The sequence below is a fragment of the Microtus oregoni genome, unplaced genomic scaffold, assembly GCF_018167655.1.
Source record: "Microtus oregoni isolate MIOR12 unplaced genomic scaffold, Mior012 000105F_ref0000443, whole genome shotgun sequence".
Classification (NCBI taxonomy): Eukaryota; Metazoa; Chordata; class Mammalia; order Rodentia; family Cricetidae; genus Microtus; species Microtus oregoni.
The window spans coordinates 2259535-2281399 of NW_024544720.1; the positions used below are offsets into that span (position 1 = coordinate 2259535).

Consider the following 21865-nt stretch of genomic DNA (forward strand, 5'->3'; position numbering starts at 1 on the left):
GAGGAAGTCGGAAGCTGTCGATTGTGCTACACCTTGGGCTCCGTTGTGGAGAGAGCGGGGTCAGCTCCCCAGTTTCACCATGGTGAGCGAGGGGCTGCTCTCCACAGATGGGGAGGAGTTGCTGGCCCTGTTGAGCGTGGGTTTGCTGCCCCCGTACGGGAAGGTGTGTCTGGTCTCGGTGAGTGAGGGGCCGCTGTCCTCAGACTGGGTGGAGCGGCCGGCTGAGCCTGGGAAGCCGGTGTGGTGGGTCCTCTCCTGGCTGCGTGGGAGCTAGTGGCCAGACACAGTGTTCAGCATGTTTCTGCCTGGTCTTACGTGGTCCTGGGTGGTGTTTGCAACTCCCTGGGCCGTGGGGACTGCCTCTTAATAATTTCGCTCCCTGGGCTGCGTCAGCGCAGAGCTTTGGGAGCGGAACTGTGTTTAGAAATATTCTTGTTGACATCACTGTGGAATGCTGGTGCCTGTAGTGCTTATATTGTCACATGTGGAGAGACATCCCCAGATTTGCCAAACTCGAAGAGCCCTGGTTTCCCTAGTGTCTTCCAGAAGTTCTACACTTCTAACATTTAACATTTAGGTTTAGGACCCGTCTGGAGTTAATTTTGTGGAGCTTGTAAAAGGTGTCTCCTGTGTAGAGTAGTGTTCACTGTTAAATGGTTATGTAGAAGAGTAGAATTGATGGTTATAGAATTGATGGTATAAGGATTTACCAATGTTTAGGAGATATAAAGTCATACAAAGCAGAATTTAGGTAAGGGAGGGCTGCATCCCAAATATCCCAAAGATAAATAGTATGCTAACCGTACCTATTAGAGATTAGTGTGATAAGATGTAAATGTTTGTTCACCATTAGGCTACATTCCCATAACAAATCAGACAGCCCTGATTTGCAACCAGCCAAAAGGCCCACCTTCCCATCAAAGGCCTCTAACATGCTGCTCAAGGGGCCATTACAGGGTCACAACCAACATTAAGTCCTGGCTTGCCATTAAGGTATGTTAATTCTACAACAGCTGCATTTCAAGCCTTTTTGAAAAGTAGTCTTGAGCCAAGGTCTCCTATGTTGATTGTGGTGGTCTTGAACCCTGTCTGTAGTCCCTGCTCTCCTCCTGACTGAACACCCTAAATTCTTGGATTACAGCTCTGTAGCACCACAGAGTTCTGAAATTACCAGTTTGAGTCACATAGTGGACTGTCCATTGCAGAACAGGGAAAGGATTTGTGTGTGGAGCATGGCTTCTCCCTTCAGACCAGAAGAGGAGGAACAGTGCTCTGTGTACACTGCAGAGGGGAACAGAATGTACAATAGCTAGATCACAGACTGAAATTTAAGCCAGTGAGCTGCAGGGGTATCCATTACAAAGAAGGACCTGATGGGGTAGGGTGAGTGACTTTCTGTGTGATTTCCCAGCATGTATCAATTCCTTGCATGTTGAATGAAGACAGAATTGGTGGGTGTACAGTTTAGGGAAAATAGCTTGAACTACTAAGTATCCAGTTTCCAATTAACGGACTCTCCTATGCAGATATGTGCAATTCTGGTTGAAACAGTTGCGTCAACTCAGAAGTTTGAGACACAGGCTATTGTCTGTCACTCCATGTGTCAGCCTACAGCACTCAGTGGCTAACATTTTACAACAAAGTCATACAGCCTCTTATTAGTGGCGTTCTCGCTACCAGGGAAGCGCCTACTCTGTTTCAAAGCCAATATAGCTAAGTGTTCTTCCAGTTATTTTTATCATTTTAAAAAGTCAATTATTGGTATCATTTTAAAATTTCATTTTCTTTAAATGCATTACTTCTCTTATCTCTATTTGTTTCTATTTTTCAACATTTCCAGTTTAAAAATTTCATTCCATTTTTCCTATCTATCTATCTATCTATCTATCATCAGTTTAGATCAGTGGTTCTCAACCTGGGGGTGCATGGCTCCTTTTTGGGGCTCAGATGACCCTGTCACACCTAAGACCATCAAAAAACACAGATATTTATGCTACAATTCATAATAGCAAAATTATACTTATGTAGTAGGAGTAAAAGTAATTGTATAGTTGGGGGTCACCACATCACAAGGAACTGTATTAAAGAGTCATAGCATTAGGAAGGTTGAGGACCACTGGTTTAGATCAGTGTCTCCCGTAGCTCAGGCTTGCCTCATGCTATATTATTGAGAATTGCTTTGAATACCTAATCCTGCCTCTGCTGCTCAGTGGTAGGAAGACAGTCCTGCAACTCCTTCCAGGCTGGGTCTTGGCTGGTCTGTGGGAAGGAAAAATAGATGAGTATCCCTCAGCTTCTCTAGATTTTATTGTGAATTTACAAATGAAGTGGGACCTATGTAAGAACTGAATTCACTGGCCAACTGTAAAGCAGGTGCAGTCTCAACACAGAAAGGGATGGGCCAGAAGTAGGGTGAAAACTTTCCTGCTGTGACAGTAGTTGACATTAGCAATGAGCAGTGAGGCAATAAATTGTAGATGCTCAATAAATATTCTGACTGGCCGTTTCTTGGGTCCACAGACAAGCCAATCAAGAATCTGGATAAAAAAACTGAACTTACCATGAAACCAATTACTGTAGCTACACCAGTTCAACCTAAATAGAAAAAGTCAATAAAATGGTGTGGCCCTGCCATGACTGTGTTTTCCGGGCTTAAGATGTATACCCTGAGAGAAATGGTGAGTGTAGTACTTGGTGTGCTCTAATACAATCCCTAGTCTCTGTAGCATGTGGACATGAATCCTGTTCCAACTTTTCCAAATAGTGTTCAGAATTATAATTACATTATTTCCACCATCTCTTTCCTGCCTCAACGCCCTCCCATCGACCCTTCATTGTGTTCTGATCCATGGCCTCTTTTTGTTTAGCAACAGTTACTGTTTGAATGTGACCTGTGTTTGGCTGCAGAACTTCCCAGTTATGAAGCAAAGGGTTGGCTATATTGGGCATTGAGTGTGTAATGGAATGTGTATGCCTTGGGAGAGGAACCGGAAGTACCCTGGGAGAATGGAGGATTTTATTAAACTACAAATTTCCCAGATTAGGGCCCTGTCTGACCTTAGCATAGAAGGGTATAGCTGGGAGGGCCTGCGAGGTCTGAGTTATTTGATCTCTGCTCACTTAGTAGGGTAACTGCTAATATCCTGAATCCAGACTGGTGGCCCAAGCTAATTGGATACTCTGGGAAGACTTAGCAATCAGGGGCATCAGTGAGAGGTAGCTTACAGGTTTATTCCAGGATTCTTCTCTTGTTCTGCTGTAGGGAGCTGTAAGGAAGACCTCAAGCTATGCCATGGTGAATGGGGGGCCACTGTCCCCAGACCAGGAATAACAGGTTGGCTGAGTGGTCAGAGCTGCTTCGACTGTGATGGACCATGAGCCAGACTGAGGTTCTTTTGATCTGTGTGGTGACCTGAGCAGTGGTCCTTGGCCTGTGAGCTTTGTTGAGTGTGTATTCCTTGGGGATGGGGAGGCTCTGACACCCTAACATCGGAGACTGTGATGCCCGGTAATATCATTGTCCAGTGTGCACATATAGGCCTTGCTCCTGTTGTGCAGTGGAAGACAGTTTGGAAAACTGAAGGCCTAATTTCTATAAGTTCTGAATGTTACATTCCACTTTCAGGTTTGTTTTACAAATGTTACAGATGGTTTAGAAACTGGTAGAAAGGAGGTGATGGGCACTATTCTTCAGCAGTACATGATTAGAATGTTTTCAACTTTCTGCTATTGCTAGCCACTATGGTGTGATTCAGTAAAGTTCAGTTCTAGGGCACAAAAGGAGTTTCTGAGTTGTAATGGTATCTTAGGTTTGTATGGTGTTGGACAGCTGAATAGCACAGATGGCACATCTTTTACCATACTCCATGTAACAGGAAACAGACATTAGTTTATTCTTCTACATTGTTTTTTGATTGGGCATCATTGGGGCTGGGTTTGCCTGAACCACAATGGGGCATGAGAGACTTTAGAGCCTTATTAGGCTCTAGAGGAAATCACCTCCATTTGCAGATAGCTCTAGAGCATGGAGCATCTCTGGAAGAAATATCAGTAGCTAGATGGTCATTCAGAAAGTTAACAGTTTAAGGGTCACTTTGAGATAATTTTGTGGGGCTTGTAAAATCTATGTTTATTTAATTTCTATGCATATAGAATCATAGTCAGCTGTGTAATGTTGGTCAAAATCAGTTTTCCTGGCTGAATTTCTTTTGTTCTTTTGATGAAAAGTTGACCTTATCTTTCTGCTTTTGTTCTTGCCTTTTTTCTCTCCATCATCTTTATTCATTCACAAATGAATGAATGCACATTGTTTGTTGTTGTATCTTTTGTGATAAATATAGAAGTCACATTATGTCAACATGTGTACTGTTTCTTGTAATCCCATTGAGCATTCTTAGTGTTTCCATTGTGCATGTAGCTTTGCAATCAGCTTTTCTGTTACAAATTGTTGGGCATTGTCTTTGGATTGTATTTGGTTCATGTTACAAATTAACCATAAACAACATCTTAATATTGATGAATCATGTTCCCAAGGATCATTCATTTAGGTTTTATTTTAGTTGTAAATCTGTGAAAGACTTTTAGATAATTGGATAAAATGTAGTATGGGCATGGTAGGTCACTCAACACAAATTCTTGGGGATGACCTGAGTTCAGATCCCAGCACCCAAATCAGGAGGCTCATAACCTGCTATTCTAGGTTAGAGGATCTGATAGCCTCTTTTCTGGAGTGTCACCTGTACATAAATGGAAGATGTTCTCTTGAACATACAAACATACACATAAAAATTGGGGATAAATTTGCTTTTAAAAGTACTTGTGACTTATAGTGCAATTATAGCAAAACAAGTTGCTTTTGGTGTATAATATAAATCAGTACATTGTTTCTTTAAAAATCTGTCATCTTGTGTTTGGTTTGGAAAAGTTTTCCTTTCCTCACTCTGATGCAGACTTACATCTAATCATCCATCATAGGAAAGTGATCCTACCTCTTGTGAGCAAGAAGATAGATATGCATAGTTAATATAACAAAAGTTATATTTTATTATGCTGTTGTTCATTATACAAGGTTCCCACTCTGAATTCCCAACCATGGTCCTAAGCCTATCTTACCAAGGCTGCTCACCTGTGAAAAGTATCTTAGCTGAAGTCTCTAACAGAAGTCTCTTATTAAAGGGTCAGGATCCTGGGGGAGATGCTCTAACCACAGAACTGATCAAAGTGATCTTTCCACATGTACAGAGCAAAGCTTATATATTTCTGCTTATATACTGACCAGTAGTTCTGGGACTGTGTCTGGTTTTCTGGAGTGGGTGATATCACTGGGTTCTGGTAATGTCTTGGTTATAGTGGGGTTCATGACTGTTATTACATGTCTAAAAATCATCTAATGAGATTATCATGTGGGTTTTTTTTCTTTCAGTTTGTTTATATGATGGATTACATTGACAGATTTGTGTATGATGTGGGATTTCCCTCTGTATGCTGTGAATATGTTTTACTACCATTGGTTAATTTTAGCTGCTTAGGCCTATTGCAGGACCCTAAGAGGAATGCATGGATCTCCCTGGAAAGAGGAAATAGATGACATGTCCTGGGTAAATGGGGGGTGGGGATGAGTATTTGGAATGGGATGGGGAACGGGAAAATCAGGGGTCAGGATGGTTGAGTTGGGGGGCAGGACGGAGTGGGAGGGTAATGAAAGAGATAGCGTGAAAGAGTGGAACATTATAGGGCTAGGGTGAAAGCTGGTGCCAGGGAAGTCTCCCAGGAACCCACAAGGATGACCCCAGCGAAGACTCCTAGCAATAGTGGAAAGGGTGTGTGAACTGCCTTCCCCTGCAATGAGATTGGTGACTACCCTATTGTCTTTTGTGGGAACCCTAGCAATGGGACCAGGACCTATCCCTGAGGTATGAGCTGGCTCTTTGGAACCTATTCCTTATGGTGGGATGCCTTGTTCAGCCTTGATGCAGCAGTGAAGAGCTTGGTTCCTGCCTCAACTTGGTCTGCCATGCTTTGTTGATTCCCGAGGGAGACCTTACCCCATCTTAATGGAGATGGAGGTGGAGTGGATGGGTAGGAAGTAGAAGGGAGATGGTGGTGGGAACAGGAGGAGAGGAGGGAAGGGAAACTGTTGGTATGTAAAATAAAATAAAAAAAATGTCTGTGGGTTATAGATAAAAACAGCAGTAGGTAGTTTCAGATGGCAGTCAAGTGCTGAACAGATCGGAATTTTTAGGAAGCTTGTCACCAGTAAAGAGAAGGCCCTTGCTCTTCATTAGAAGCTTTGCAAAGTACCCAATGGGTAATAATCCATCTTTCTGTGCCATTGGTTAATGGAAGGTTTAGGCAAAGTGACTTCTAGTTCCAGGAAGCAACTTCATACAATGCCTGCTCCAACTCTGGACCAATCATGGTAGGGTTCATCACAACTTAGCAGCGAAATTTGGGCGAGTCATCAATGTTGTACTGGTTCTGGAAACAAGAAAGATGCAAAAGTTAAGGGCATTCATTCTTAGTCTGTGATTTCTGTTTAGCACTGTTGTAGGCATTTGTGTTTGGTGGAGTCAGAGCTCCAGTGAAGAGATAGATTTCATTGAATGATGCTGTGAGGATGAAGCCTGGGCTGTATTTTGAGAACATACGACGTTGAGATACTTAAGCTATGAGACATCTTCCATGGAGAGCTGCATATATGGAGTGAATGTAACCAAAGAGTGAAATGTATGGGAAGTTGTGGTGATACAGCCATCTGAGCCCTTTGAAACTGAAACCCCATGTGTCTGACACAAAGCTACTGGATTTGAATGTTGCCCTTCTGGGTTTCAATCTTGCCTTGGTCCAATCTTCCCTCACTATGTTTCAATTCCTCTCCTTTGTAATGGGAATTGGTATTCTGTGCCATTGTATTATGGAAAGATTTAGTTTGTTTTATGATTTTACAAGATGACACAGTCAAGAGATTGTCTTGAGTATCAAAAGAGACTTTGGACATTTGAACATTGTAGGGGCTGTTGCAGACTGTGAGGATCATTGACATGACTAAATACATTTTCTTCATGGATGACCCTGAGCCTATGGTGACCTGGGTCAGAATCTTGTTTACTGAATTAAGAAAAGCTCCCAGATAGGATGATGCAGTTGAGCATGTGTCTCTCTTTGGTGGTTTTCTTTGGGGTGCTTGTGGAATCTTTAGTAGGAGGAACCTTCCTGGATGAAATTCCTCATTGGGGATGGGATTGGAATGTCTATAGTCTCAACTCATTTCTTGTTCTCTATTTCTAAACGGTGTTGTGGTTGAAACCAATCAGCCAGCTTCCTTCTTGTGTTGTCATGACTTCACCACCATTAATGATGGTATCCCTAAATCACATAAGATAAATTTGAACTAATTATTATTCAGTGCTAAGCCATTTTGCTAGCCTGAGGTTTTTTTTTTTTAAGTTTTGTTGTTTTCATTTTTTATTTCTGAAAACAATGTTTGTCTGAGTAGCCCTGTCTGTCCTGAAAGTTGCTCTGTAGATCAGGATAACCTATAACTCAGAGATTCCCTTGACTCTTGCTCCCAAGTGCTGGGATTAAAGGTGGGCCAATATTCCTTGGTTTTTTTATGTATATTCTTGGGTGATAGGCCTAGAGTGTAGGTTTTTGTACATGTCAAGCATATGCTCTTTTGCTGAGCTTTACCCCAACTTAGATTTTGAAATTTGGCAGATTATCAATCTCTTTCCTAGGATGGCAGTATTCATGATCCAGGAAGTATTCATAAATGCCTGGATTACAGGTATGTAGCATTCTTCCTTCTTGTTATGTTTTTCTTTCCCTTAATAAATATGATTCTTTTGCCTGTATTCATGGGGATGCCCCACATGTGTGCCTGGTCTTTGCAGTAGTCAAAAGAGGCCCTGAGCTTGGAATGATGGATAATTGAAAGTACTGGCAATTGAACACACTTAAATGCAAGACCAGGAAGGGCTCTTAACTTTTGAGCTATCTCTTCTGCCCTGTGTTGATTATTTGTGATCAACATTTACGTTGCAAACATTTTCATCTGTCTATTTGTAACTGTTTAAACGCACAGTTCCTTTTATTAAGATTTATTAAAGTTACAGTTTAAACTAGAGCACTTTAGGTTTCTGGAAAATGAATACAGATCTGGAGTGAATGCATAACTTTGTAGAAACTTCAATAAAACAAACTCTGAGTTCTTTCAATCTTTTTTGTATGATTGATTTAATAGATACTTAATAGTTACTTCTTGCTGTCCTGAATTTGTTTGCATAGACTAGGCTATCATTCACTTCAGAGGCAGGTATATCTGCCTCTGCCTTCTTGTAAACTGCTTTGGGTGGGTTACTTAGTCTAGGGGTTGTAACCCACCCTGCAGTCAGTTATTCCAGGGTCCCAGAGAGGCACTATCTGTAAGATAATGGGCTAAGAGAGAAGAAGAAGGCCAAGCGGGGGTTCCTGTCAAATCCTTCATTTATTAGAGACAGGGTCACAGCTTATATAGGAAAAGGAATTGGGGGGATGAGGGAGGAGCCTGGGCTCTTGCCACGTGGTTCATGTTGGTCACATAGGCCAGGAGGTTATGTTTGGTCAGGTCACGTAGGTCAGGAGTTCACAACTAGGAGTTGACACACCTAGTTCTCTAGATAGTTTGGAATGTGGGGCGGGTTCCACTAACAGATAGCTCTCCATTAACAGCCAATTTGGGTGTGGGGTAGGCTCTGTCAATAGAACGATTCCTAACACAATTAGGGGTGTGGGGTTCTCTGCAGACTCCCCAGGGTCATGATTCCTGCAATAATCCTAGGAGGAAAAGGCTCCTGACACCTTCTGATTTCTGAGATTAAAGTCATGAGCCAAAACACCCAGCCTGCTCATATTTTTTATAGTTAGTAATTGTTCATACAATTTCTGTGATATGTACTCCATACTGTTGATCTGCTTGCTTGTCTCTCTATGTTAGTATGTATTTTTCTTGCAAGGTGATGTCCCATTCAGAAATCACAGAGGTAAACCTATTCAGTTTCATTCTAAAGTGAATTGATGATTATATTACATGTCTGTGTCCTAGAAAAAGTGTGGGAAACACCAGAATTATATGACTATAGTGTCAAAGAAGTATACATTTACAATGTTGTCAGTATGTTTTTTGTTGTATGAATGTACGGCATATTTTAGGATACAGTGACCTATAATGATGTCCATGTCGACTTCACTCGGGAAGAGTGGGCTTTGCTTGATCATTCCCAGAAGAATCTCTACAAAGATGTGATGCTGGAGACTTATATGAACCTCACTGCTATAGGTAATACTGTGAATTTTCCTTCATGTATTGAAATAAAGAGACAACTGTTTCTTTGCTATTGCTACTCTTCTGTATTTTTTTATTGAGAATGAGGAAGAATGAGGTTAATAAATCAGGCATGGTTCTAAGGATCACTGAAGATAGTAACTTAAATTTTACACAATTTCCAATAATATATCATACATTTTCTGACACTGTATTTTAGGCTACAACTGGCAAGATCATAATATTGAAGAACATTGTCACAGTTCTCAAAGACATAAAAGGTAATTTTAATGTGTAAGTAGATGCAAATGTGCCTCTCAAGATATTTTAAATGTATCTGAAAGTTTTCAAGAAAAGCCAGTGGTGTAAATGTTCACCACTTAAAATGCATTGATGATTATTAAATTATCCAAAACCATATACTTCAATGGCAAGTGATTGAATTATGTCTGTAAGTCATACTTTTAAGAAGGAAGACAAGGAATCAATGCCTTAACAGATATCACCATTTGAATCATTCTTTGCTCCATCAGATCCATGCTGTAAAATAGTCAATCCATTTAGTTTCATGCCACTCATATTACAAAAGATATACTCATTGAATAGTTGATAAGTATATGTTGAAAGCCTTCTAATAAGCAAGTAGGCCATAGTAAAACTAGTATTATTCATATAGTTGTTCTGACTTTGCTAAGTTTAATTAGATGGATAGGTAGTTAGAGTCAAAAAGCTAGGGGGAGTTTTGGAGAAACCTTAATCCCTATGCCATATGTCTATGTGAAACAGAAAGTCAAATGTGTGAATGCAATGTGGAAACCTTTTATTTGTTATTCTTTCTTTAATAGGTATGTTATATGTCACTCTGGAATCAAGCTATATGAATATAGGGATATGAAAAGGAGCAATGTACCTCTCCCCATCTGAGAACAATTAGAAGATATGTAGTTGTCCCCATGTTGAATAAATCTGTTGAATGTGAATTGGGTTACAAGCAGTTGGTTTTCCATCTACATTGGTAATACATCAACAAACTAATAATACAGGAAAGCCCTATAAGTACTAGAAATGTGTAAATACTTCTGTTTGTCCTGGTTCACTTTGCAAATGTAGTATGACTCACAATATAGGAAAATTTATAAATGGAATAAGTTTAGTAAAGGTTTGAATTCTTCCAGTTCTCATCAAATATGTGAAAAATCTCATAGAGAAAAAGATGCCATAAATGTGAGCCAGGTAATAAAGACTCTTAACATAACGGGCATCTTTAATGTGTAAAATAACTCTCAATGAAAGAGAACAGCATTAGTGTAAACCAATCATAAAAACTTAAGTTCTAATTACTGTTTACAATTAGACCAAATAGTAAAATTGATTCATACAAATATAAAGATTCAGCAGTGTTATGAAGGTTATAAAACTTTTACATGTGCCAATTTTCTTTGCAGGCACAAAAGAAGTCATTCTGGAGAGAAACCTGAATATACTCAATGTGTTAAAACCTTTGCATATCACAGTAATCTTCAAAGGCATCAAAGAATTTATACTGGAGAGAACCACTATGAAGGTGTTCAGTATGGTGAAGCCTTTGGATGTCAGAGTAGTCTCCTAATACATAAAGGAACATATACAGGAGAGCAACCCTATGCATGTAATCCATGTGGTAAAGCCTTTTCATGTACTCTCCAAATGCATCAAAGAATACATATTGGAGAGAAACCGTATGAATGTAATAAATGTCAGAAAGCCTTTGTATATCACAGTCATCTTCAAATGCATGAAAGAACACATACTGGCGAGAAACCCTACAAATGCAACCAATGTGCTAAAGCCTTTGTATATCCCAGTCTTCTTCAAAGACATGAAAAAACACATACTGGAGAGAAGCCATATGTATGTAATCAGTGTGGTAAAGCCTTTGCATATCACATTTGTCTTACAATACATAAAAGAACACATACTGGAGAGAAACCCTATGAATGTAATCAATGTGATAAAGCCTTTGCCCAGCACAGTGCTCTTCAAATGCATGTAAGAACCCATACTGGAGAGAAACCTTATGAATGTAATCAATGTGGTAGAGCCTTTGCTCATCACAGTACTCTTCAAATGCATAAAAGAACACATACTGGAGAGAAGCCATATGTATGTAATCAGTGTGGTAAAGCCTTTGCTCATCATAGTGGTCTTAAAAGGCATAAAAGAACACATACTGGAGAGAAACCTTATGAATGTAATCAATGTGGTAGAGCCTTTGCTCATCACAGTACTCTTCAAATGCATAAAAGAACACACACTGGAGAAAAACCCTATGAATGTAATCAATGTGGTAAAGCTTATATATCCCAACACGGCCTCCAAATGCATGAAAGAACACATACTGGAGAAAAACCATATGAATGTAATCAATGTGGTAAAGCTTTTGCACAATACAGTACTCTTCAAATGCATAAAAGAATACATACGGGAGAGAAACCCTATCAGTGTACTCAGTGTGGTAAAGCCTTTGCATATCACAGTCATCTTCAAATGCATGAAAGAACACATACTGGAGAGAAACCCTATGAATGTAATCAGTGTCATAAAGCCTTTACACAACACAATACTCTTCAAATGCATAAAAGAACACATACTGGAGAGAAACCCTATGAATGCAATCAATGTGGGAAAGCCTTTGCATATCACAGCAATCTTAAAATACATAAAAAAACACATACTGGAGAGAAATCCTACAAATGTAATCAATGTGATAAAACCTTTGAATGTACGAGTAATCTTTGAAATCATAAGAAAAAATCATCTGAATGTAGTTAATGTGGCAGAGTTTTGTAAGTCATGGTTCTTGTTCTTTATACAATAATAAAACTTTTAGTATGTTGTTAGTCTGTTAAAGCCTTTGAATATAACATTAGACTTGAGAATATGAAAAAAAGTCATACCATAGGGAATCTGAATATAAATGATTTGGTAAGATCTTTAGCAACCACACTTAATTTCTATTACACAAAAGTATTTATTATGGAGAAATCAGTGTGACATGTGCCAACAATCTGTTCAAGCATTATAATGTGTACATCCGTAAACTCACATGAACAAAAGGCCTATGAATTTAAATACTTCTCTTCAATTAAATGAGATAATGTTCCAGGTATAAAACTTCATGGATGTGTATTAGTGCCTTTTCTGTTGCTGTGATAAAGCAACATGTTTAAATTTCAAGATTTGTTTTGGTTTTAATTATGCCATGTCACTGTTTCTTTGTGTGGGTATGTTCATGTTCATTCTGGTTCCCAAGGTTTGACCCTTGGCACTGTTCAAGCATTATAATGTCCCTCTTTATTTTGTTTTCACCTACAAACTCACATGGACAATAGGCCTATAAATTTAAATGATAATGAAATCTTTTTTATATTTCATACTTCAATTATATGAGATAATGAATCTAGGTCCATGTATAATGAATACATGGACATGTATTAGTGCCTCTTCTGTTGCTGTGATAAAGCAACATGTTTATGTGAACTTATGCCAGGGTTTAATTTGGCCCTTGGTTCTAGAGAAATACAGGACCACTGTGAAAGTGACCTGGAAACAAGTGTCAAACATGGCAGTTAAAATAAGAAGCAAAAAATTCACATCAACCTGCAGCATGAAGCAGAAAGGATAAACTGGAAATGGCGTGCATATGTAAAGGCCAACCCCAGTGACATATTTCTTCCAGCAGGGCAGATTTCCCTAAATCTTCCCATATGATACCACAGATTGAGAATGATTGATTTCACTGACTTCAAGCCAACATGTTGCTTTCTGTTACATGATCCAATTCATAATGGAGAAAAACTCTGTAAACCTTTAAATGCCTCAACACCTGTATTACAGGAATTACAATAGAAAAACACAAGTGAAAATTAGTTTCAGGATTTGTTTTAATTTAATTATGCCATGTGACTGTGTCTTTATGTGGGTATGTGCTTGTGTGTTCTGGTTCCCAAGTAGGTTAGACCTTTGTAGCTTCTTGTAGCAGGAATTATTGAAAGTTGTCAAAACCTGACCTTGGTCCTGGGAATGAACTTGCATTAAGGGCTTGATGATGTCTCTAGCTCTGTAAATATTTTAAAGCTTTCTTTCTATCATCTTGATATCAGTAAATAGGGAGGAATTCATACAAGAGAGAAACCTTATTCATGTAAACAAATTTGTAAAGACTTTTGACATCACAGTTGTCTTAATTTCAAGGAAAAAAACTTATTTCATCTCTTTTTCATTGTAGCCTTGAAGTAAATAATTAATCAAGTCCAGTAAAGACTTATGTGAGGATCACATTGTGGCTTCTATTTTGCAATATGGGAGGTAGATATAAAAGTGTACTATATGTGTAGCAAATCCATTTAATGAATTTTGTAGCACAAGTTCTAATAGGCATTAGTAGTAAAGGCCCAGGATAAGATAGAAGGAAAAAATACTAGATTGAAACTCTATGAACATAAAGAATATGGCAAAGCCTTTTTACATCACAGTCATCTTCAGATACATAAAAGAACACATACTGGAGAGAAGCCCTATGAATGTAATCAGTGTGGAAAAGCCTTTGCACGTCACAGTACTCTCCAAATACATGAAAGAAGCCATACTGGAGAGAAGCCCTATGAATCTAATCAGTGTGAAAAAGCCTTTGCATGTCACAGTAGAATCCGAAAACATGAAAGAAACCATACTGGAGAGAAGCCCTATGAATGTAATCAGTGTTGAAAAGCCTTTGCACGCCATTGTCATCTCCAAGTACATAAAAGAACGCATACTGGAGAGAAATCTAATGAATGTAATTAGTGTGATAAAGCCTTTGCTTTGCTTACAGCATAGTTATTTTGAAGGTGCCTCAATGCCTGTGTTATAGGAATGAATGCTTATAAGAGAGAAACTGTCATGTGTGAAAAACTGTTTAAAGAGTTGTTTTAATTGTAATTATGTGATGTCATATGTTTGTGTGGGTACGTAAATTTTTCATGTTGGCTTCTGAGAATGTTCGACCCTAGGATCTTCTTGTAGCAAGAATTACAGAAAGGTGTCAAAAATTAGGCCTTGGTCCTAGGAATGAATATTTCTTAATTGCCCAGCCATATTTCTAGTGCTGTAAATATTTTAAAGTCTATTTGTATCATGTTGAAGTCAAGAAATACGGATAAACTCATATGAGAGAAAAACTCTATTCCTGAAAATGATTTTGTAAAGACATTAGACATCACAGTTGTCTTCAGCTTCAAGAAAAAAAAAACATGTTTCTTTCTTTTTTTTTTTTTTGTAATAGCTAGCCTTGGAGGAAGTAAATAATTTACCATGTTCACTGAAGACTGATGTTAGAGATCACTTCATTGTGGTTTCTACTTTGAAACATTTGAAATGAAACTAAGCCGGGCGGTGGTGGCGCACGCCTTTAATCCCAGCACTCGGGAGGCAGAGGCAGGCAGATCTCTGTGAGTTCGAGACCAGCCTGGTCTACAGAGCTAGTTCCAGGACAGGCTCCAAAACCACAGAGAAACCCTGTCTTGAAAAAAACCAAAAAAAAAAAAAAAAGAAACTAAAATGTGCCTCATGTGTGACAAATTCATTTCTTGCCTCTAAGACTTTCTAGAAATTAGAAAAATCATAAATCTTTCTTTATCAAGAGTTGCTGTTTGAGTTTGTCTTCAGAATATCTGAACTATGAGGGAAAGGGTGAAGGAACACACACACAAGGGACACCATATTTTGGAAGAGGAACAAGAAGTGCTCTGAGAGACTGGAAGAGTTTCTACTAAAATACCAATTTTCCAGACTAGAGCCCTGTGTTTCCCTAGGGTGGAATGGCAGAGCTGGGAAGGGCTGTGCTGGCTTAGTTATTTGATTTATGCTCATCTAGTAAGGGAATTGCTACTGTCTTTAGGCTCAGCTGGGCAATTCTAGCTTTTGAGCTATTGGGTACTGAAGACCAATGCAGGTTGCAAACATTAATCCCTCTGTGTTGTCGAGGCCAGTTGAGCATCTAGTCTTTAGAGGTCACTTGTGCTTGGAAGGAATCTCAGATTCAAGTCTCTCTATTATCAGTTGTCCATCAATGTGAGGATAAGACAAAAGCTTTGCTTTATGTGTTGTGGCTTTCTTTGAAACCTTGAAGAAATATTTCCCACATTGATCCTTCTTTTGTAGACTTGATAAAGATTCCAATTCATTGATTCGGTTATCCATGGCTTCCATGAACAGGACAATAAATGATCAATAATTAGCCTTTGTACCCAGGGACCTCACTGACCTTGTATAGAAATGAGAGGAATATTCCCGCTTTTGGTCCCTCTAATGACATTAGAATAGCCTCTTAGAATGATTATTAAACACCTAGAAGATCAGTTTTATACTAGTTTTGTACTTTTAACTACTTTATAAGACTTCAATAGTCAGACACAACTCAATATACTTTGTTTGACATACCTTTTAGCCAATTTTTGAAATAGTTGGAATATGACCTTGCAAACTTTAATAAATATGTAATCCCTAAATCTCATCCTTATGTACCTTAAACAACTTACTCGACATTCATAGAGTGTAAAACCTTTCCAGTCTTCTTTATCCTGGAGCCATCCAGTCATAATCATGTTCATATATCTAAGTCCTTTTTTACTATGGTCATTTACACACTTATATTCTTCTAACATGTTTTTTATGTACTGCTTCCTTTTACTAATACCATTAGAAGTAGGAACATTAACAAATATGTTTATGATCTGTTGTGAGAATTTTCTCTCCTGTGAAGGGGGAGGAAGCAATTTCTATCCTATAACCATAAGCCCCAACGAAGATACAAAGTACAATATCACCAAAGTCCATCCTGGGGATCCAGTGAGTTTATTGAGCTTACTTACTGAGCATGGTCAAAAAGGTACTTAGAAGGGTTTTGATTCTGTGGTTGTTTGAATCAAAATGACCCCCAAAGTCCCATGGAGAGTGGCACTATTAGGAGGTGTGGCCTTGTTGAAGTATGTCATAATCACTTTCTGTTGCCTGCTGATCTGACACATAGCTCTTTCTCCAGCACCATTTCTTCTTGCATTCACCATGCTTTCTGCTATGATGATAATGGACTAAATCCTCTGAAACTGTAAGCCAGGCCCAATCAAATGTTTTCCTTTATAAATGTTGCTGTGGTCATGGTGTCTCGTCACAGCAATAGAAGCTCTAAGATGCCCAAAAGCAGCCACAAGGCATGTCTCCATCCAGTATGTACAGTGGCTCTCCCATAGTTGCATATGTGGAGCTTACCTTCTCTTTACTCTTCCATTGCCCATATACTCTCCATTACAGTATATTTCTCAGTGGACATAGGATGTAAGCCTGATAGCACTCAAGGTAAATTCCCACTTTCAAAGACAGCTTTCTAATAGGTGCTGACACAAAATCTAGATCCACCTAAGTCTTTCCGTTGGGAGGTTTCTCTAAGGCAATGATGTATAGAGCAACAACAGAGCTCTGTCTCTAATATCAGGAATACGCGTGGGAGAGCTGGTAAAGATGTGGGGCCAGGGCCTTTGGAAAAGGGTTGTTTCAGATCCTCAGAACTCAAGACTTTTCACAGACGGGTGAAAACTGTGGTTATCAGTCCTAACACCACTGTGGACTTTGTTTATAATGTTCTTGATTTTCCCAATGTTCCTTTTCTGCAACATTGTCTGGTTAGCCTTTTTCTGAATTTGTATACTTCCTTTTAAAACTGAACTCATTGATTTACATTAGCAAGAGACTTGCTGTTGAAATTGATGTAAATCTCCAGCCAATCTGTGATATGTCTGTCTGTAGATTAGCAGCCAGTGCTGGGAACACTGTGCTGTGTCCCTTCTGCTCACCTGGTTCTGACATTCACACCTCACTAGCCAATCAGAGCCTTTACCCGTCAAATGGGAGGGCTCTTCCGGGAACCAGTCTTCCGGTTTAGTGCTTCCTGAGGAAATTGCAGTCTCTCTCATGCACGGTGCCTTGGCTCCCACGTGGGGAGAGATGGTGTCTGTTCATCAGCCTCAACATGGTGAGTGTGAGGTTGCTTTCCACAGACAGGAGATGTGGTGGGCCAAGGTGTGTAAGAAGCTGCTGTCACCACATGCGGAGGAGTGACTGGGCTTGGCGAGTGAGGTACCGCTGTCCTCAAACTAAGTGGAGCGGCCTGCTGAGGCTTGTGGCTGGTGTGGTGAGTCCTCCCCTGGCTTGGTGGGAGGCAGTGGACAAACACAGAGTTTAGTGTGTTCCTGCCTTGTTCTAAGTCATCCTAAGTGATCCATGCAACTCCCTGCTGGCAGTCTCTGAAAACTTCACTGCCTGGGCTGTGTCTGCACAGAGCAGAGCCTTGGGAGCCGCAAATGGTGGTACCTGTTGTTATGGTTTTGGTCTCTTTAAGAGACAAGCCACACCCATTCCCCCTCCCCATCCGCTGAGGCAGGCTGATCTTCAGCTTCCGGCCTGAGCTTGCTCTTTTCCATCTTCCTCTCGGAGAGCCAACTTTGCTTCTGCCTCTCTCCCCACTTCTCTGCTTCCCCCCTTCTCTGTCTCTTTCTCTCTCTCTCTCTCTCTCTCTCTCTCTCTCTTTCTCTCTCTCTCTCTCTCTCTCTCTCCCTCCCTCTCTCCCTCTCTCTCTGTCCCCCCTTTCACCCTTCCTCCTCCATAACCCCCTGAATAAACATTCAACCTCACCCTGCATGTTGTGTCTATCCATGTTTCTGTCTTCTGCCCGCCTGCCATGTGTCTCCCTGCCTGGGACCAGCCATTGCTCAGGGACCAGCAGCCACCACCACTGCTCTGGGACCAGCAGTTGTCTCTGCCTGGGACTGGCTGCTCCCAGGGCCTGCTGTCTGCCGCCACATGGCCCGCTGCGACCGCTTGGGCACCACTCTGGGACTGGCAGCCATTTCTGCCTGGAACTGGCTGCTCCCAGAGCCTGCTGCCTGCCACCACATGGCCCACTGCCACCATTTGGGACCTACAGCATTTCTGCTGCCTACTGCCGCAGGGATCTTGCAGCATTTTTAAAAAAGAACAACACCTGTGGTGCTTATGTTGTTGCATGTGAAGCCAAATTTTCCAAACTGGGAGACTACTGGTCTCTCCAGTATCTTTAGAAGTTCTGCACTTTTAACATTTAGGTTTAGGATCCATCTGTAGTTAATTTCGTGGAGCTCATAAATGGTTTCTCCTTTGTAGAGTATCACTCCACTGCTAAACTGTGAAGTAGGAGAACATAACTGATAATAGAATTAATGATATAAGAATTTACCAGTTGTTAGGAGACAGTAAGTCACACAAAGTAGAATTTAAGTAAGGGAGGACTGCATCCCAAATGCCCCAAAGATAAGTAGTATGCTAACCATGCGTGTTAGAGATTAGTATCATGAGATTCAAATGTTTGTTCGCCAGGATTAATAAGCAATTAAGTTACATTGCTATAACAAACGAGACAACCATGATTTACAACCAGCCAAAAGACCCACTTCCCAGTCAAAGACCTCTAACATGCTGCTGAAGGGGCCATTACAGGATCACCACCTGTGTGCCATGAAAGTATAATAATTCTAGAACAGCTGCATATTTCAGTTGTAGAAGGTGGCTCATTAATGAAACTCCAAAGAAATGAAACCATCATGCAGATTTCTGGTGGGAGAAAGACTTATTATCTGTTTTTAATCTGTGATCTAGTTCTTGCTTTTCTTTCCTGGTTTTCTGAAATCCCCGTGACATCCAGGTAAAAATTACCTTCAGTTCATGTGACCTCAGTATGGTGTCACATAACAAATATCTCGTTTTTTATCTTTAAATCTCCCTTTAGCTGTTAATATTCTGGGCATCCTTCCACCTGTGGGACAGTGGCCTGTACAAGCTAGCTTGTGTCAAGGAGAAGAACAGGCAGTGCCTGTGGAGAGCTGGAAGATAGCAGATCTGATATTGGAGCCAGGGGCACATGCTATGGAAATGCACCTCTACTGATCTAGAAAAGGTCTTTGTGATAAAAGCCAGGGCCAGGAACCACTGAGCTGTGTCTTTGATTTTCATTTTTTAAATTTTTATTTCATTAGTTAGTTAATTAATTTATTGTTTTTCAAGACAGGATTTCTCTGTAGCTTTGGAGCCTTTCCTGGAATTAGCTTTTGCAGATTTCTTTCTTTCTTTCTTTCTTTCTCTTTCTATCTTTCATTCATTTTTTAATTTAGTTTTAGTTTTTCGAGGCAGGGTTTCTCTGCACCTTTGGAGCCTGTCCTGAAACTAGCTCTTGTAGATCTATCTATCTATCTATCTCTCTCTCTATCTATCTATCTATCTATCTATCTATCTATCGTCTTTTGAGACAGGGTTTCTCTGTAGCTTTGGAGCCTTTCCTGTAACTGGCTCTTGTAGACCAGGCTGGTATAGAAATCAAGTAGATCCAGCCAGGCGGTGGTGGCGCATGCCTTTAATCCCTGCACTTTAAAACCAGCAGGGAGGCAGAGGCAGGCGGATCTCTGTGAGTTCGAGACAGGACAAGCTCCGCTCCAAAACCACAGAGAAACCCTGTCTCGAAAAAACAAAAAAAAAAAAAAAAAGAAAAGAAAAAAAGAAAGAAATCAAGGAGATTTGCCTACCTCTGTTTCCCAAGGGCTGGGATTAAAGGCCTATACCGCCACCATCACCACCCAGCTGAGCTGTGTCTTTAAGCACAGTCTAACTCTATGGGAGGTGCTCTTGTCACTCAGGACTCACTAGCCAATCAGGCCCTCCAGGTGACCTGCCAGTCAGAAGTTGTGCAGGATTTTTCCGGCTGAGGCCACTTTCAAGTGTGACTTTGACGAGAAGATGGCGTCAGTGGTTTTGTGTCTTCTGCTGTGAGTGCAGGGAGCTGAGCAGGGAGCTTGGGCAAGCTGAAAAATCACAATGTGGTGAGCTTGGCTATTCTCAGACCGGGACAAGCGGCTAGTTGAGCCATGGGAGACAGTATGGTTCATCCTCCTCTGGCCAGGTGGGAGGCGGTGAACGGATGCAGAGTTCATCATGTTTCTGCCTGGTCCTGCTGGTCCTGCATGCCCTAGCAGGGTCTGCGTAATCCTGCCTGATTCCGCACATTCTTTGAAATTCTCCGGGCCGCCAGCAGCCTCTGAATAACTTCACAATCTTTACTGCATCTGTTCAGAGATTTAGGAGTGGGACTGTGCTTTGAAATACCCTTGTTGTTGACTTTACTGTGAAATGTGGGCTCCCTTAGCGCTTGTATTGTCTCAATGGAACACAGATTTGCCAAAGTCAGATAGCTCTGTTCCCTCTAGTATCTTCCAGAAGTTCTTTACTTTGAACATTTAATATTTAGGTTTAGGATCCATCTGGAGTTAATTCTGTGGAGCTTGTATTCATTATTTCCTGTATAGAGTAGCATTCCACTGCTAAACTGTAGAAGAGTAGAATTGATGGTAATAGAATTTCCAGTTCTTGGGAAACATTAAGTCACAAAGTAGAATTTAGGTAAGGGAGAGCTGCATCCCAAATACCCCAAAGGTAATGGTATTCTAACCTGTTAGAGATTAGTATGATAAACTGTAAAAGTTTGTTCCCCAGGATTAACCAGCTACATTCCCATCACAAAGGAGACAAGCCTGATTTATAACCAGCACAAATGCCCATCCCTCCATTAAAAAACTGACTTCTAAATGCTGCTCAAGGGGCCATTACAGGGTCACAACCAACATTAAGTCCTGTTGTGCCATAAACGTATATTAATTCTATAATTAATTTCCAGTCTTTTTGAAAAGTGGTTTTGAGTCAAGGTCTCCTAGTTTGATTGAGATGTGCTTGAACCCTGTCTGTAGCCCCACAAGGCATTGCCCTTGTTCTCCTCTTGACCCAACACTCTAAACCTTGGATTACATGTCTGCAGCACCACATAGTTCTAAAATTGTGTTTGAATCACATAGTGGACTGTCCATTGCAGAATAGGGAAAGGATTTGTGTGTGGAGCATGGCTTCTCCCTTCAGACCAGAAGAGGAGGAACATTGTTCTGTGTTCACTGTAGGGGGAAACAGACTATATAATGGCTAGGTCACAGACTGCACTGCAGGGGTCTCCATTATAAAGAAGGACTGATGGGGCATGGTGAGTGACTTTCTCTGTAATTTCCCTGCATGTATTAATTCCTTCTATGTGAATGGAGACAGACAGAATTTGGTGGGTGTACAATTTAGGGAGGAGAGCTTGAACTACTAAGTATTCCGTTTCCAATTAGAGAACTCTCCTATGCAGATATGTACAATCTTAGTTGACAGAGTTAAGTCAGCTGAAAGGTTTGAGAAACAGGCAATTGACTGTAATACCATCACATTACAGCATTCAGTAGCTAACATTTTGCATGGAACAAAGTCATACAGTCTCTTATAAATGGCATTCTTTCTCTCAGGGAAGGGACTACTTCATTTTAAATTTAGGATAGATAAGTGTTCTACTATTTTTTTATCATTTTAAATCATCAATTATTGGTGTCATTTTTAACATTCATTTTATTTAGATTCATTACTGCTATATTTTTGAATGTTTTC

General features: G+C 40.3%; 1 protein-coding gene across 1 annotated transcript; it reads left to right on the plus strand.

The window, feature by feature from the left end:
• On the plus strand, positions 1-14410 carry LOC121443331 (zinc finger protein 120-like). The gene is made up of 5 exons (XM_041645049.1): positions 1-178; positions 9190-9316; positions 9522-9582; positions 10747-10898; positions 11550-14410. Exons 1-5 carry the CDS (start codon positions 80-82, stop codon positions 12077-12079), a joined length of 969 nt encoding a protein of 322 aa, XP_041500983.1. The 5' UTR covers positions 1-79; the 3' UTR covers positions 12080-14410.
• The last annotated feature ends 7455 nt before the right edge of the window (positions 14411-21865 follow it).